The sequence below is a fragment of the Symphalangus syndactylus genome, chromosome 7 (assembly GCF_028878055.3).
Source record: "Symphalangus syndactylus isolate Jambi chromosome 7, NHGRI_mSymSyn1-v2.1_pri, whole genome shotgun sequence".
Lineage (NCBI taxonomy): Eukaryota > Metazoa > Chordata > Mammalia > Primates > Hylobatidae > Symphalangus > Symphalangus syndactylus.
Window position 1 is genome coordinate 95770156 of NC_072429.2, and position 13766 is coordinate 95783921.

The 13766-nt window shown below is 36.9% G+C and overlaps 1 protein-coding gene and 1 long non-coding RNA gene across 2 annotated transcripts in view; one reads left to right on the forward strand and one right to left on the reverse strand.

The window, feature by feature from the left end:
• CPQ (carboxypeptidase Q) overlaps nt 1-9119 on the forward strand; it is a 544933-nt gene extending 535814 nt beyond the window's left edge. The window contains exon 8 of the mRNA XM_055286849.2: nt 8638-9119. Within this exon, the coding sequence (XP_055142824.1) occupies nt 8638-8801 (164 nt within the window). The 3' untranslated portion in view covers nt 8802-9119. The remainder of the gene's footprint in view (nt 1-8637) is intronic.
• Nucleotides 1-13766, reverse strand: part of LOC134737128 (uncharacterized) — a 547208-nt gene that overhangs the window by 210184 nt on the left and 323258 nt on the right. The gene's annotated exons all lie outside the window — the stretch shown is intronic.

Sequence of the window (13766 nt, forward strand, 5' to 3'; positions counted from 1 at the left end):
AAGGCTTCAGACAATCAAACTACTCTGAGCTACGGGAGGAAATTCAAAACAATAACAAAGAAGTTAAAAACTTTGAAAAAAAATTAGAAGAATGGATAACTAGAATAACCAATGGAGAGAAGGGCTTAAAGGAGCTGATGGAGCTGAAAGCCAAGTTTCGAGAACTACGCGAAGATTGCAGAAGCCTCAGTAGCAGATGCGATCAACTGGAAGAAAGGGTATCACTGATGGAAGATGAAATGAATGAAATGAAGCAAGAAGGGAAGTTTAGAGAAAAAAGAATAAAAAGGAATGAACAAAGCCTCCAAGAAATTTGGGACTATGTGAAAAGACCAAACCTACGTCTGATTGGTATACCTGAAAATGACAGGGAGAATGGAACCAAGTTGGAAAACACTCTGGAAGGTATTATCCAGGAGAACTTCCCCAATCTAGCAAGGCAGGCCAACATTCAGATTCAGGAAGTACAGAAAACGCCACAAAGATACTCCTCGAGAAGAGCAACTCCAAGACACATAATTGTCACATTCACCAAAGTTGAAATGAAGGAAAAAATGTTAAGGGGAGCCAGAGAGAAAGGTCGGGTTACCCACAAAGGGAAGCCCATCAGACTAACAGCTGATCTCTCGTCAGAAACTCTACAAGCCAGAAGAGAGTGGGGGCCGATATTCAACATTCTTAAAGAAAAGAATTTTCAACCCAGAATTTCATATCCAGCCAAACTAAGCTTAATAAGTGAAGGAGAAATAAAATAAGTTACAGACAAGCAAATGCTGAGCGATTTTGTCACCACCAGGCCTGCCCTAAAAGAGCTCCTGAAGGAAGCACTAAACATGGAAAGGAACAACTGGTACGAGCCACTGCAAAAACATGCCAAATTGTAAAGACCATCGAGGCTAGGAAGAAACTGCATCAACTAACGAGCAAAATAACCAACTAACATCATAATGACAGGATCAAATTCACACATAACAATATTAACTTTAAATGTAAATGGGCTAAATGCTCCAATTAAAAGACACAGACTGGCAAACTGGATAAGGAGTCAGGACCCATCAGTGTGCTGTATTCAGGAAACCCATCTCACATGCAGAGACACACATAGACTCAGAATAAAGGGATGGAGGAAGATCTATCAAGCAAATGGAAAACAAAAAAAGGCAGGGGTTGCAATCCTAGTCTCTGATAAAATAGACTTTAAACCAACAAAGATCAAAAGAGACAAAGAATGCCATTACATAATGGTAAAGGGATCAATTCAACAAGAAGACCTAACTACCCTAAATATATATGCACCCAACACAGGAGCACCCAGATTCATAAAGCAAGTCCTGAGTGACCTACAAAGGGACTTAAACTCCCACACAATAATAATGGGAGATTTTAACACCCCACTGTCAACATTAGACAGATCAACGAGACAGAAAGTTAACAAGGATATCCAGGAATTGAACTCAGCTCTGCACAAAGTAGACCTAATAGACATCTACAGAACTATCTACCCCAAATCAACAGAATATACATTTTTTTCAGCACCACACCACACCTATTCCAAAATTGACCACATAGTTGGAAGTAAAGCTCTCCTCAGCAAATGTAAAAGAACAGAAATTATAACAAACTGTCTCTCAGACCACAGTGCAATCAAACTAGAACTCAGGATTAAGAAACTCACTCAAAACTGCTCAACTACATGGACACTGAACAACCTGCTCCTGAATGACTATTGGGTACATAATGAAATGAAGGCAGAAATAAAGATGTTCTTTGAAACCAACGAGAACAAAGACACAACATACCAGAATCTCTGGGACACGTTCAAAGCAGTGTGTAGAGGGAAATTTATAGCACGAAATGCCCACAAGACAAAGCAGGAAAGATCCAAAATCGATACCCTAACTTCACAATTAAACGAACTAGAAAAGCAAGAGCAAACACATTCAAAAGCTAGCAGAAGGCTAGAAATAACTAAAATCAGAGCAGAACTGAGGGAAATAGAGACACAAAAAACCCTTCAAAAAATTAATGAATCCAGGAGCTGGTTTTTTGAAATGATCAACAAAATTGATAGACCACTAGCAAGACTACTAAGAAAAGAGAGAAGAATCAAATAGATGCAATAAAAAATGAAAAAGGGGATATCACCACCGACACCACAGAAATACAATCTACCATCAGAGAATACTACAAACACCTCTATGCAAATAAACTAGAAAATCTAGAAGAAATGGATAAATTCCTCAACAAATACACCCTCCCAAGACTAAATCAGGAAGAAGTTGAATCTCTGAATAGACCAATAACAGGTTCTGAAATTGTGGCAATAATCAATAGATTACCAATCAAAAAGAGTCCAGGACCTGATGGATTCACAGCCAAATTCTACCAGATGTACAAGGTGGAACTGGTACCATTCCTTCTGAAACTATTCCAATCGATAGAAAAAGAGGGAATCCTCCCTAACACATTTTATGAAGCCAGCATCGTCCTGATACCAAAGCCTGGCAGAGACATAACCAAAAAAGAGAATTTCAGACCAATATCCTTGATGAACATTGATGCAAAAATCCTCAATAAAATACTAGCAAACCGAATCCAGCAGCACATCAAAAAGCTTATCCACCATGATCAAGTGGGCTTCATCACTGGGATGCAAGGCTGGTTCAACATATGCAAATCAATAAGTGTAATCCAGCATATAAACAGAACCAAAGGCAAAAACCACATGATTATCTTAATAGATGCAGAAAAGGCCTTTGACAAAATTCAACAACGCTTCATGCTAAAAACTCTCAATAAATTAGGTATTGATGGGACGTATCTCAAAATAATAAGAGCTATCTATGACAAACCCACAGCCAATATCATACTGAATGGGCAAAAACTGGAAGCATTCCCTCTGAAAACTGGCACAAGACAGGGATGCCCTCTCTCACTGCTCCTATTCAACATAGTGCTGGAAGTTCTGGCCAGAGCAATCAGGCAGGAGAAGGAAATAAAAGGAATTCAATTAGGAAAAGAGGAAGTCAAATTGTCCCTGTTTGCAGATGACATGATTGTATATCTAGAAAACCCCACTGTCTCAGCCCAAAATCTCCTTAAGCTGATTAGCAACTTCAGCAAAGTCTCAGGATACAAAATCAATGTACAAAAATCACAAGCATTCTTGTACACCAATCACAGACAAACAGAGAGCCAAATCATGAGTGAACTCCCATTCACAATTGCTTCGAAGAGAATAAAATACCTAGGAATCCAACTTACAAGGGATGTGAAGGACCTCTTCAAGGAGAACTACAAACCACTGCTCAATGAAATAAAAGAGGATACAAACAAATGGAAGAACATTCCATGCTCATGGGTTGGAAGAATCAATATCATGAAAATGGCCATACTGCCCAAGGTAATTTATAGATTCAATGCCATCTCCATCAAGCTACCAATGACTTTCTTCACAGAATTGGAAAAAACTACTTTAAAGTTCATATGGAACCAAAAAAGAGCCCGCATTGCCAAGTCAATCCTAAGCCAAAAGAACAAAGCTGGAGGCATCACGCTACCTGACTTCAAACTATACTACAAGGCTACAGTAACCAAAACAGCATGGTACTGGTACCACAACAGAGACATAGATCAATGGAACAGAACAGAGCCCTCAGAAATGATGCCACATATCTACAACTATCTGATCTTTGACAAACCTGACAAAAACAAGAAATGGGGAAGGATTCCCTATTTAATAAATGGTGCTAGGAAAACTGGCTAGCCATATGTAGAAAGCTGAAACTGGATCCCTTCCTTACACCTTATACAAAAATTAATTCAAGATGGATTAAAGACTTAAATGTTAGATTAAAATCCTACAAGAAAACCTAGGCAATACCATTCAGGACATAGGCGTGGGCAAGGACTTCATGTCTAAAACACCAAAAGCAATGGCAACAAAAGCCAAAATTGACAAATGGGATCTAATTAAACTAAAGAGCTTCTGCACAGCAAAAGAAACTACCATCAGAGTGAACAGGCAACCTACAGAATGGGAGAAAATTTTTGCAACCTACTCATCTGACAAAGGGCTAATATCCAGAATCTACAATGAACTCAAACAAATTTACAAGAAAAAAACAAACAACCCCATCAAAAAGTGGGCAAAGGACATGAACAGACACTTCTCAAAAGAAGACATTTATGCAGCCAAAAAATACATGAAGAAATGCTCATCATCACTGGCCATCAGAGAAATGCAAATCAAAACCACAGTGAGATACCTTCTCACACCAATTAGAATGGCCATCATTAAAAAATCAGGAAACAACAGGTGCTGGAGAGCATGTGGAGAAATGGGAACACTTTTACACTGTTGGTGAGACTGTAAACTAGTTCAACCATTGTGGAAGTCAGTGTGGCAATTCCTCAGGGATCTAGAACTAGAAATACCATTTGACCCAGCCATCCCATTACTGGGTATATACCCAAAGGACTATAAATCATGCTGCTATAAAGACACATGCACACGTATGTTTATTGTGGCACTATTCACAATGGCAAAGAGTTGGAACCAACCCAAATGTCCAACAACGATAGACTGGATTAAGAAAATGTGGCACATACACACCATGGAATACTATGCAGCCATAAAAAATGATGAGTTCATGTCCTTTGTAGGGACATGGATGAAACTGGAAAACATCATTCTCAGTAAACTATTGCAAGGACAAAAAACCAAACACCGCATGTTCTCACTCATAGGTGGGAATTGAACAATGAGAACTCATGGACACAGGAGGGGGAACATCACACTCTGGGGACTGTTGTGGGGTGGGGGGATGGGGGAGGGACAGCATTAGGAGATATACCTAATGCTAAATGACGAGTTAATGGGTGCAGGAAATCAACATGGCACATGGATACATATGTAACAAACCTGCACATTGTGCACATGTACTCTAAATCCTAAAGTATAATAAAAATAAATAAATAAATAAATAAAAAATAGAACTAAAAAAAAAAAGAAAAAAAGAAGCTTGATCTAATGGACTTACACAGAGCACTGAAAGCACGTTCTCTTCAAATACACATGGAACATTTACAAAAATGCATCACATACTAGGCCATAGAGCAAACATCACAAAATTCAAAGAATCTGTATCATACAGCCAACATTCTCTAACAATTAAATTAGAAATCAATAATGAAAAAAATAACTCATAAAACTTCATACTTTTGAAAATTAAAAAACGCATTCTAACTCATGAGTCAAGGAAAAAATCAAACCAGAAATTAATAAATATTTAGAACTGAATTGTCATGAAACTACTAATGGAAACTGGTGAGATACAGCTAAAGCAGTATTGAGGGAAGATTATAGCCTTACTGCTTATGCTAGAGACAAAGTACGTCTGCAGAGTAATAAACAGAGTGTTTAACTCCAAAAATTAGAAAAAGAAAAGCAAATAAATCCAAAGAAAGGAGGAGTGAAATAATATAAGCATAATATAAACTTAGGAGCAGAAATCAATGGAAGAATAACTACTAAATAATAGAAAGTATCCAAAAAATGAAAGTCGTCATCTTTTCTTTTTCTTCAAATTATTAATAAAACTGACAAACTGCCAGCAAGATTAAAAGAAAAAAACAGAGAAGACACTGATAATCAACATCTAGAGTGGAAAAGAGGGCATCACTATAGATGCTGCAGACATCACCTAAAATTAAAAACAGGATATTACTGACAACTTCATGCCAATTATTTTGAGCATTTAGGCAAAAATCACAAATTCCTAGACAAATGTAATTTCCCTAGTTAATTCAAGAATAAGTACAAAACCTGAATAACCCAATAACTATGAAAGAAATTGAATCATTAGTTAAAATTGTTATCATAAAGAAAGCATCAGACTTTGATGGCTTTGTTAAAAGTTCTACAAAATAACCAGGAAATAAATAATTCTAATCTTACACAAACTATCCCAGAATGTGTAAAAAAAAGAAGGAAAACCATGTTATGAATCAGATACATCCTTGATACTAAAACTGGAGAGCCACAAACAGAAAATGTAGGTTTTTCAAAATGAAAATTTACAATAGCAACAAAATATATAAGCCATCAAAGAAAGAAAACGAACAAAAGGTATGTAAAACTGTTATAAAACTTTAAAGACGTTAAGAAGACAAATAGAAACATATATAAACACACTATTTTCACGGATAAGAACACAATATTCTAATAAAAAGATGTTAGGTTCCCCCCAATTTAAAATAGATGTTACCACAATTCTGATCAAAATCCAAAAATACTTTTGGAGTATATTTAAATGATTCTAAAATTTATCTGAAAGAGCAAATGGTTCTGAATAATCAAAACACTCCTGAAGAAGAAGGAAGAGAAAGTGAGGGAATTTGCCCTAACAGATATCAAGGATTCTAAAGTAATAGCAATTAAGATAGTGTGGCATTGTTGCAGAGATAGACAAATAGATCACTGAAACAATTAGAAAGCCCCAAAATAAACATATAAGGAAACTTAATATGGCACAATCGGTACTGCAGATCAGTGGGGAAAGAGGATGTACTACTAATCAATAAATGTTTCTAGACAATGGAAAACTGAAAATAGAATCCTACCTCACACCCAACACAAAAATCGTTTCCTATTCTGGATGGGTGGTGAACTTAAAAATGAAAATAAAATATTTTTAAAATTTAGAATAGAATTTCAGATAATATCTTTGTAATATTAGGGTAAGGAAGGACTTCTTAAGACATAAACAGTATGGATCTTACAGGAAAAGATTCATAAATCAAACTACATTGAAAGTAAAAACACTTATTCATCAAAACACACACTAAACAGGGTAAAGAGATGAGCCACAAACTGGGAAATGATATGTACAAACTTACTAACAGAAGAGTAGTGTCTAAATTATGCCAAGAATGCTTACAAGTCAATAAGAAAAAGACAAATCCATTGAAAAATGGGCAAAATGCATGAACAAGAACTTCACAAAAGAGAAAACACACATAAATGACCAAAAAATCCATATGTAAAAACATACTTGATCTCACAATTAGTCTCACTTTTAAAACTGAAAATGAAATGTTAGCATTTCACACTCACCAAATTTACAAAAATTAGTTTGACAGTATCAAGTGCTGTAGACTACGTGAAGCAAGAGAATGACTCATATACTAACAGTGTAAGTGTAAATTGAAAAGGAAAACATTTTGGAATTGCATGGTAAAATTGAACACACACATACTCTATAGCCCAGCAAACCACTCCTACATTCAAAGCCTTGAGAGTGTTGGTAGCAGCACGTAATAGAAAACTGGAAACCACCTAAATGACCATTGTTGGTAAAATGGATAAATAAATACAAAGAGGTAATTTACTGCAATAAAACATGAAAATACTACAACTATACACAACAGCATAGATAAATCTGATATATGTTTGAATGGAAAAAGCAAGCTGAAGAAATATATCTGGAGGATATGGTTCAAAAGTAGGCAATATTAAACTGTATCTGTACATGTATAATTGTTATATATAGTCATATACATATATGTGGTAAAGTATGAAGTGGTAAAACTGTAGAAAAGCAAGGAGTGATTAAGAGGCAAGACAGGATAGTGGGTACCTCTGGAGGGAGGAAAAGATCTGCAATGGGCAGGGGTGTCATAAATGGGTCTCCAAGATACTGGTAGTATCATTCTTGCATTAAATTATGGACATATATGTACTTATTATTTTCACCCTTTATAATATACATTTATGTTCTGTACAATCTTATGTGTGTATGGTATATTTCACAATAAAACAGTCAACCAACCAATCAATCAAGCTAGCTAGAGGCTAAAGAACTGCAACTAGAATCCATAAGATGGGTCTAGTAGGTTTTCAAGGATAAATAAGAGACAGTGAAGTTTCTCTGAGGCTATGATCCATGACTGAAACTAGCAAAAAGCTTCACACTTGAATGAGAAGAAAGCTTTGAAGTGGGGCAGAGACTCCTGCTGGTGCCCTTGGAGGTTGCTGGGGATGTTATGACTCTAGGAAGTAAATGGATGATTTGAGAAGGAAAACTTGAACAAAGGGGTATTGACTTTCTTTTATATCCAGGAAGGTACATAATTTGCAAACGTGCAGATACAAAGAAGATACTGTCTTTTTATAAATATGAGGCATTTGTCTCAGTTACTTATACAAATAAAAGTTTATTTTCCCTTATATCACAGGAAATCCAGAAGAAGGCCGTGCAGAGCTTGTTGAGAGAGTTAGCAATATTTTCTAAATGCAGGCTACTTCCACTCTGCCATTTTTAGTTTAGGGGCTTTTTGCCCCATGCAGCTCCAAAGTTCTCATCTGGCTTTAATGCAGCATTAGGGGTATTTTCCCAACTCTTTGTCAATGAAGTTAAAGGCTTTTCTAGAACTCACCCACAGCCGGCTACTCACATCATAGTCATCAGAATGGTGACACATGGGCATTTCTTGCTGCAAGAGAGCCTGGAAAAGTAATTATTTTGCTATTGCAGACTGTATAATAGGGGCAGGCAAAAGTGAAGGGGGAGAGGTGTGTATTCAGCAGTGTCTGTCAAAATACTCCACTAAGAATTCTTCCTCTTTTATCCCCAGGAGCCAGTCTACTTGATGACTTATACAAGTATTTCTTCTTCCATCACTCCCACGGAGACACCATGACTGTCATGGATCCAAAGCAGATGAATGTTGCTGCTGCTGTTTGGGCTGTTGTATCTTATGTTGTTGCAGACATGGAAGAAATGCTGCCTAGGTCCTAGAAACAGCAAGAAAGAAACATTTTCATGCTTCTGGCCAGGAATCCTGGGTCTGCAACTTTGGAAAACCCCTCTTCACGTAACAATTTCATCTAATTCATCTTCAAAGCACAACTCTATTTCATGCTTTCTGTTATTATCTTTCTTGATACTTTCCAAATTCTCTGATTCTAAAAAAAGGAATCATTCTCCCCTCCCTGCCATCACATAGAATCAACATATGGTAGGGATCATAGTGGGGGCATTTCTTTATATCACCTCTTAAAAACATTGTTTCCACTTTAAAAGTAAACACTTAATAAATTTTTGGAAGAGCTCTGATTTTCATGTGTTCACTTATGAACATTAAATATCAAAATATTATGGTTTATCCCAGTACTTTGGGAGGCCGAGGCGGGTGGATCATGAGGTCAGGATATCGAGACCATCCTGGCTAACACAGTGAAATCCCGTCTCTACTAAAAATACAAAAACTTAGCCGGGCATGGTGGTGGGCGCCTGTAGTCCCAGCTACTCGGGAGGCTGAGGCAGGAGAGTGGCGTGAACCTGGGAGGCGGAGCTTGCAGTGAGCCGAGATTGCACCACTGCACTCCAGCCTGGGCGACAGAGCCAGACTCCATCTCAAAAAAAAAAAAAAGAAAATATTATGGTTTATATTATTTATTGAAGGAGTAGAAGAATTGCTCAATTTTAGTATGATCATAATTGAATATATGGAGGCATTTGACTTTCTAATTTGTATATTTTTATATTATGTGAATTTTTTAAATGAGCTTTAGAATGTTTTAATTTACAGGAAAAAAGGATATTATCATTTGGGGAAAAAAATCAAGAATGTAGAATTCAATTGCCTAATTAAAGATAAGTACTAGGGTCTGTCACTAGATAAATAATAATGCAATTTTGCATTTATGTGTTGTATATTTTACACAACATTTCCATGAAGTTGGGGCTTATTCACAATTTGCTGATGACGTGGCTGGAGCTCACAGAGGCTCAATAATATTTACAGAGGCATCTAGAGCAAAAACAGTAATCCCCATCCTCTCTGGAGCCAATTTCTACTATTCTTCCTCACACAACATCCAATATTCAATAAAAATTACAAGACACACCAAAAAAAGAACAAGAAAAAATAAATTTATTGTCAAGAGATAAAGCAATTAGGAGAACAAGACTAAGAGATGACCTAGAAGTTTGAACCATCTGAGGAGTTTAACCTAACTATGATGATTATGTAAAAGGTCTAGTAAGAAAAGTGGACTGCACACATGAACAGGAGAATTTCAGCAGAGTTGGAAACCATAAAATGGAGTCAAATTCAAATGTTAAAAAATGCAATGTCAAAGATAGATACAAAATTTTTTTGTCAGACTCAGCCAATGGGACAAGGCTGCAGAGAGCATCAGTGGACTTGAATATAGACCAATAGAAATTATCCAAAAAGAGAAGAAAGAGTAAATAAAAAAAAATACCAGAGTGAATCATCCAAGAATTGTGATACAATATCAAGTTGTCTAATATATGCATAATTGGATTTTCAGAAGGAGAGGACAAGCGTCAATTGTATTAAGATAATAAAATGATTGAAAGACAGAGTGGGATCTTTCATTTCTGATGAAGTAGCACACCAGTACTCTGACCCTTACACTGAAGATGACTAAAAATGCTAGATAATATCTGAGAAACATCTTATTAAATATATGAATGAACTGATTAACAAGAATAGTAGACAAAAGACTAAGTATTGAAAGACTATATACCAAGAAGTACATAGAATATTTTTGCTTTTAAAAGGTTTTTAAACTTCTAAATATATATATACATATGTGTGTATGTGTGCGTGTGTGTGTATTTTTTTTTTTTTTTTTTTTGAGACACGGTCTAACTCTGTTGCCCAGGCTGGAGTGCAGTGGTGCAATCTTGGTTCACTGCAACCTCCACCTCCCAGGCTCAGGTGATCCTCCCACTTCAGCCTCCTGAGTAGCTGGGACCAAAGGGTGCTAAATTTTTTTGTGTTTTTTGTTTGTTTGTTTTTAGAGATGGGGTTTCGCCACATTGCCCAGGCTGGTCTTGAACTCCTGGACTCAAGCGATCAGCCTGCCTCAGCCTCCCAAAGTGCTGGGATTACATGCATGAGCCACTGTGCTCAGCCTTAAAAATATATATATTTTTTAATTCCAATAGCTTTTAAGGTACAAATGGTTTTTGTTACACGGATGAATTGTAAAAGTGGTAAAGCCTGAGATTTTAGTGCACCCCTCACCCAACTAGTGTGCATTGTATCCAATATGTAGTTTTTTTATCCCTCACCTCCCTCTCACCCTCCCTGCTTCTGACTCTCCAATGTCCATTGTAGCACTCTGTATGCCTTTGTATACCCACAGCTTAGCTCCCACTTATAAGTGAGAACAGACAGTATTCAGTTTTCCATTCCTGAGTTACTTCACTTAGAATAATGGCCTCCAGCTCCATCCAAGTTGCTGCAAAAAACATTTCATTCTTGTTTATAGCTTACTCAGCAGTGTTCCGTGGTGTATATGTACCACATTTTCTTCATCCACTTATCAGTTGATGGGCGGTTAGGTTGGTTCTATACCTATTCAACTGTGAATTGTGCTGCGATAAACATATGCATGCCAGTGTCTTTTGATATAATGACTTATTTTCCTTTGGGTAGATGCCCAGTAATGGGGTTGTTGGATAGAATGGTAGATATACTTTTGGTTCTTTGGGAAATCTCTATACTGTTTTCCATAGAGGTTGTACTAATTTACATTCCCACCAGTAGTGTGTAAGCAGTCCCTTCTTACCACATCCAGTCAACATCTATTGTTTTTTGACTTTATAATAATGGGCATTCTGGGGCCAGTCATGGTAGCTTGTGCCTGTAATCCCAGAACTTTTGGAACGCAAGGCAGGAGGATTGCTTCAGTTCAGGAGTTCAAGACCAGCCTGGACAATATTGTGAGAACTTTTCTGTACAAAACATAAACATAAAAATAAATTAGCTAGGCATGGTGGCATGCATCTGTGGTCCCAGCTACTTGGGAAGCTGAGGTGGGAGGATCTCTTGAGCCCAGGATGTCAAGGTTGCAGTGACCTGTGATCATGCCACTGCACTCCAGCCTGGGTGACAGCAAGACCCTGTCTCAGAAATAATAATAATGGCCATTCTGACTGGAGTAAGGTAGTATCTCATTGTGGTTTCAATTTGCATTTTCTTGAGAAATAGTGATGTTGAGCATGTTTTTATAAGTTTGTTGGTCATTTGGAGATACATAGAACATTGAACCAGCTTTCTCTTTGAGAAAGTTTAAGGAATGTGGTAAACTTAAATTCCATTCAGAGATCAGGAGACTGTAGACAAATTCCAGATTCTGCCACATTAAGGATACTACAGAACTCCAACAAAAATGAGACCCCAAAATATTATACCTCAATACAGTGGTGAACAAAAATAACCCTCAGGTCTGCAAGGAAAGTTACCATGATTGAGTAAAAGCTAAGTAGAGGGTCTGAAGAAACTCCCACTTATAAAGTTACAGAAAATATTAACTCAACAAAAAGGGGGAAAAAACAGAATCATAGCATTCTGAGCAAGAGCAAACAAAAAAAGATAAAGAATTAACCCACAGTGTCCTCTGATGTTGGAATTTTTAGGTTAAAATTATTTAAGCTATGTCCATTATTTCAAGGAAGTCAAAGAAGAGTTTGAAAGTAGAATAGAGAAAATGGGACCATAAGAAAAAAATGACCAAGCATATTGTAGAAAGAACCAAACAGAACTTTAGGGAATATAAATTATATTCAGTGAAATTTTAAAATTAGGGGACAAATTTAACCAATTTAATGAGAGAGTTAATAAACTACAAGACAATAGTGATGAAATTTATGAGAATTTAGCACAGAAAGACAAAGAATGGAAAATATAAATGAAAGGTTAAGAAATATGAAGGACAGAGTTATATTGTCTAATGTGTTTAATCAGGGTTTCAGAAAAAAGAAAATGGGACAAAGAATTATCTGAAGACATAATAAATCAAAATTTTCCAGAAATAATGAGATACACAATATCAAGAAACCCAGTGAATCCCGAACAGAATAAATAAAAAGATATATTTTAGAGAAACTACAGACCAGAAGAGACAAAAGAAGCTCTTTGAAGAAAGAAGAGATGGACTATCCTGAAAAAAGCAACAATTGGACTTTTAGCTAACTTCTTAACAGCAACAATGCAAGCCAGAAGATCTTCCACATGCTGACAGACAACAATTATCAACCTAACCACTCTGTGCTCAGGGAAAATATCTTTTGAAAACAAGGACAAAGTAAGGATGTTTTTCAGATTAAAAAGTGAAAGAGTTGGCCAGGCATGGTGACTCATGTTTGTAATCCCAGCACTTTGGAGGATGAGGCAGGTGGATCACCTGAGGTCAGGAGTTTGAGACCAGCCAGGCCAACATGGCAAAACCCCATCTCTACTAAAAAAATACAAAAATTAGCCGGGTATAGTGGCACATGCCTGTAATCCCAGCTACTGGGGAGCTGAGGCAGGAGAATCACTTGAACCTGGGAGGCAGAGGTTGCAGTGAGCCAAGATCATGCCACTGCACTCCCGTCTGGGCAACACAGTGAGACTCTGTCTCAAAAAAAAAAAAAAAAAAAAAAAAAAAAAAAAAAAATGAGCTAACTATCCTAAATATATATGCACCCAACACAGGAGCACCCAGATTCATAAAGCAAGTCCTCAGTGACCTACAAAGGGACTTAAACTCCCACACAATAATAATGGGAGATTTTAACACCCCACTGTCAGCATTAGACAGATCAACGAGACAGAAAGTTAACAAGGATATCCAGGAATTGAACTCAGCTCTACATAAAGTGGACCTAATAGACATCTACAGAACTCTCCACCCCAAGTCAACAGAATATACATTTTTTTCAGCACCACACCACACCTAT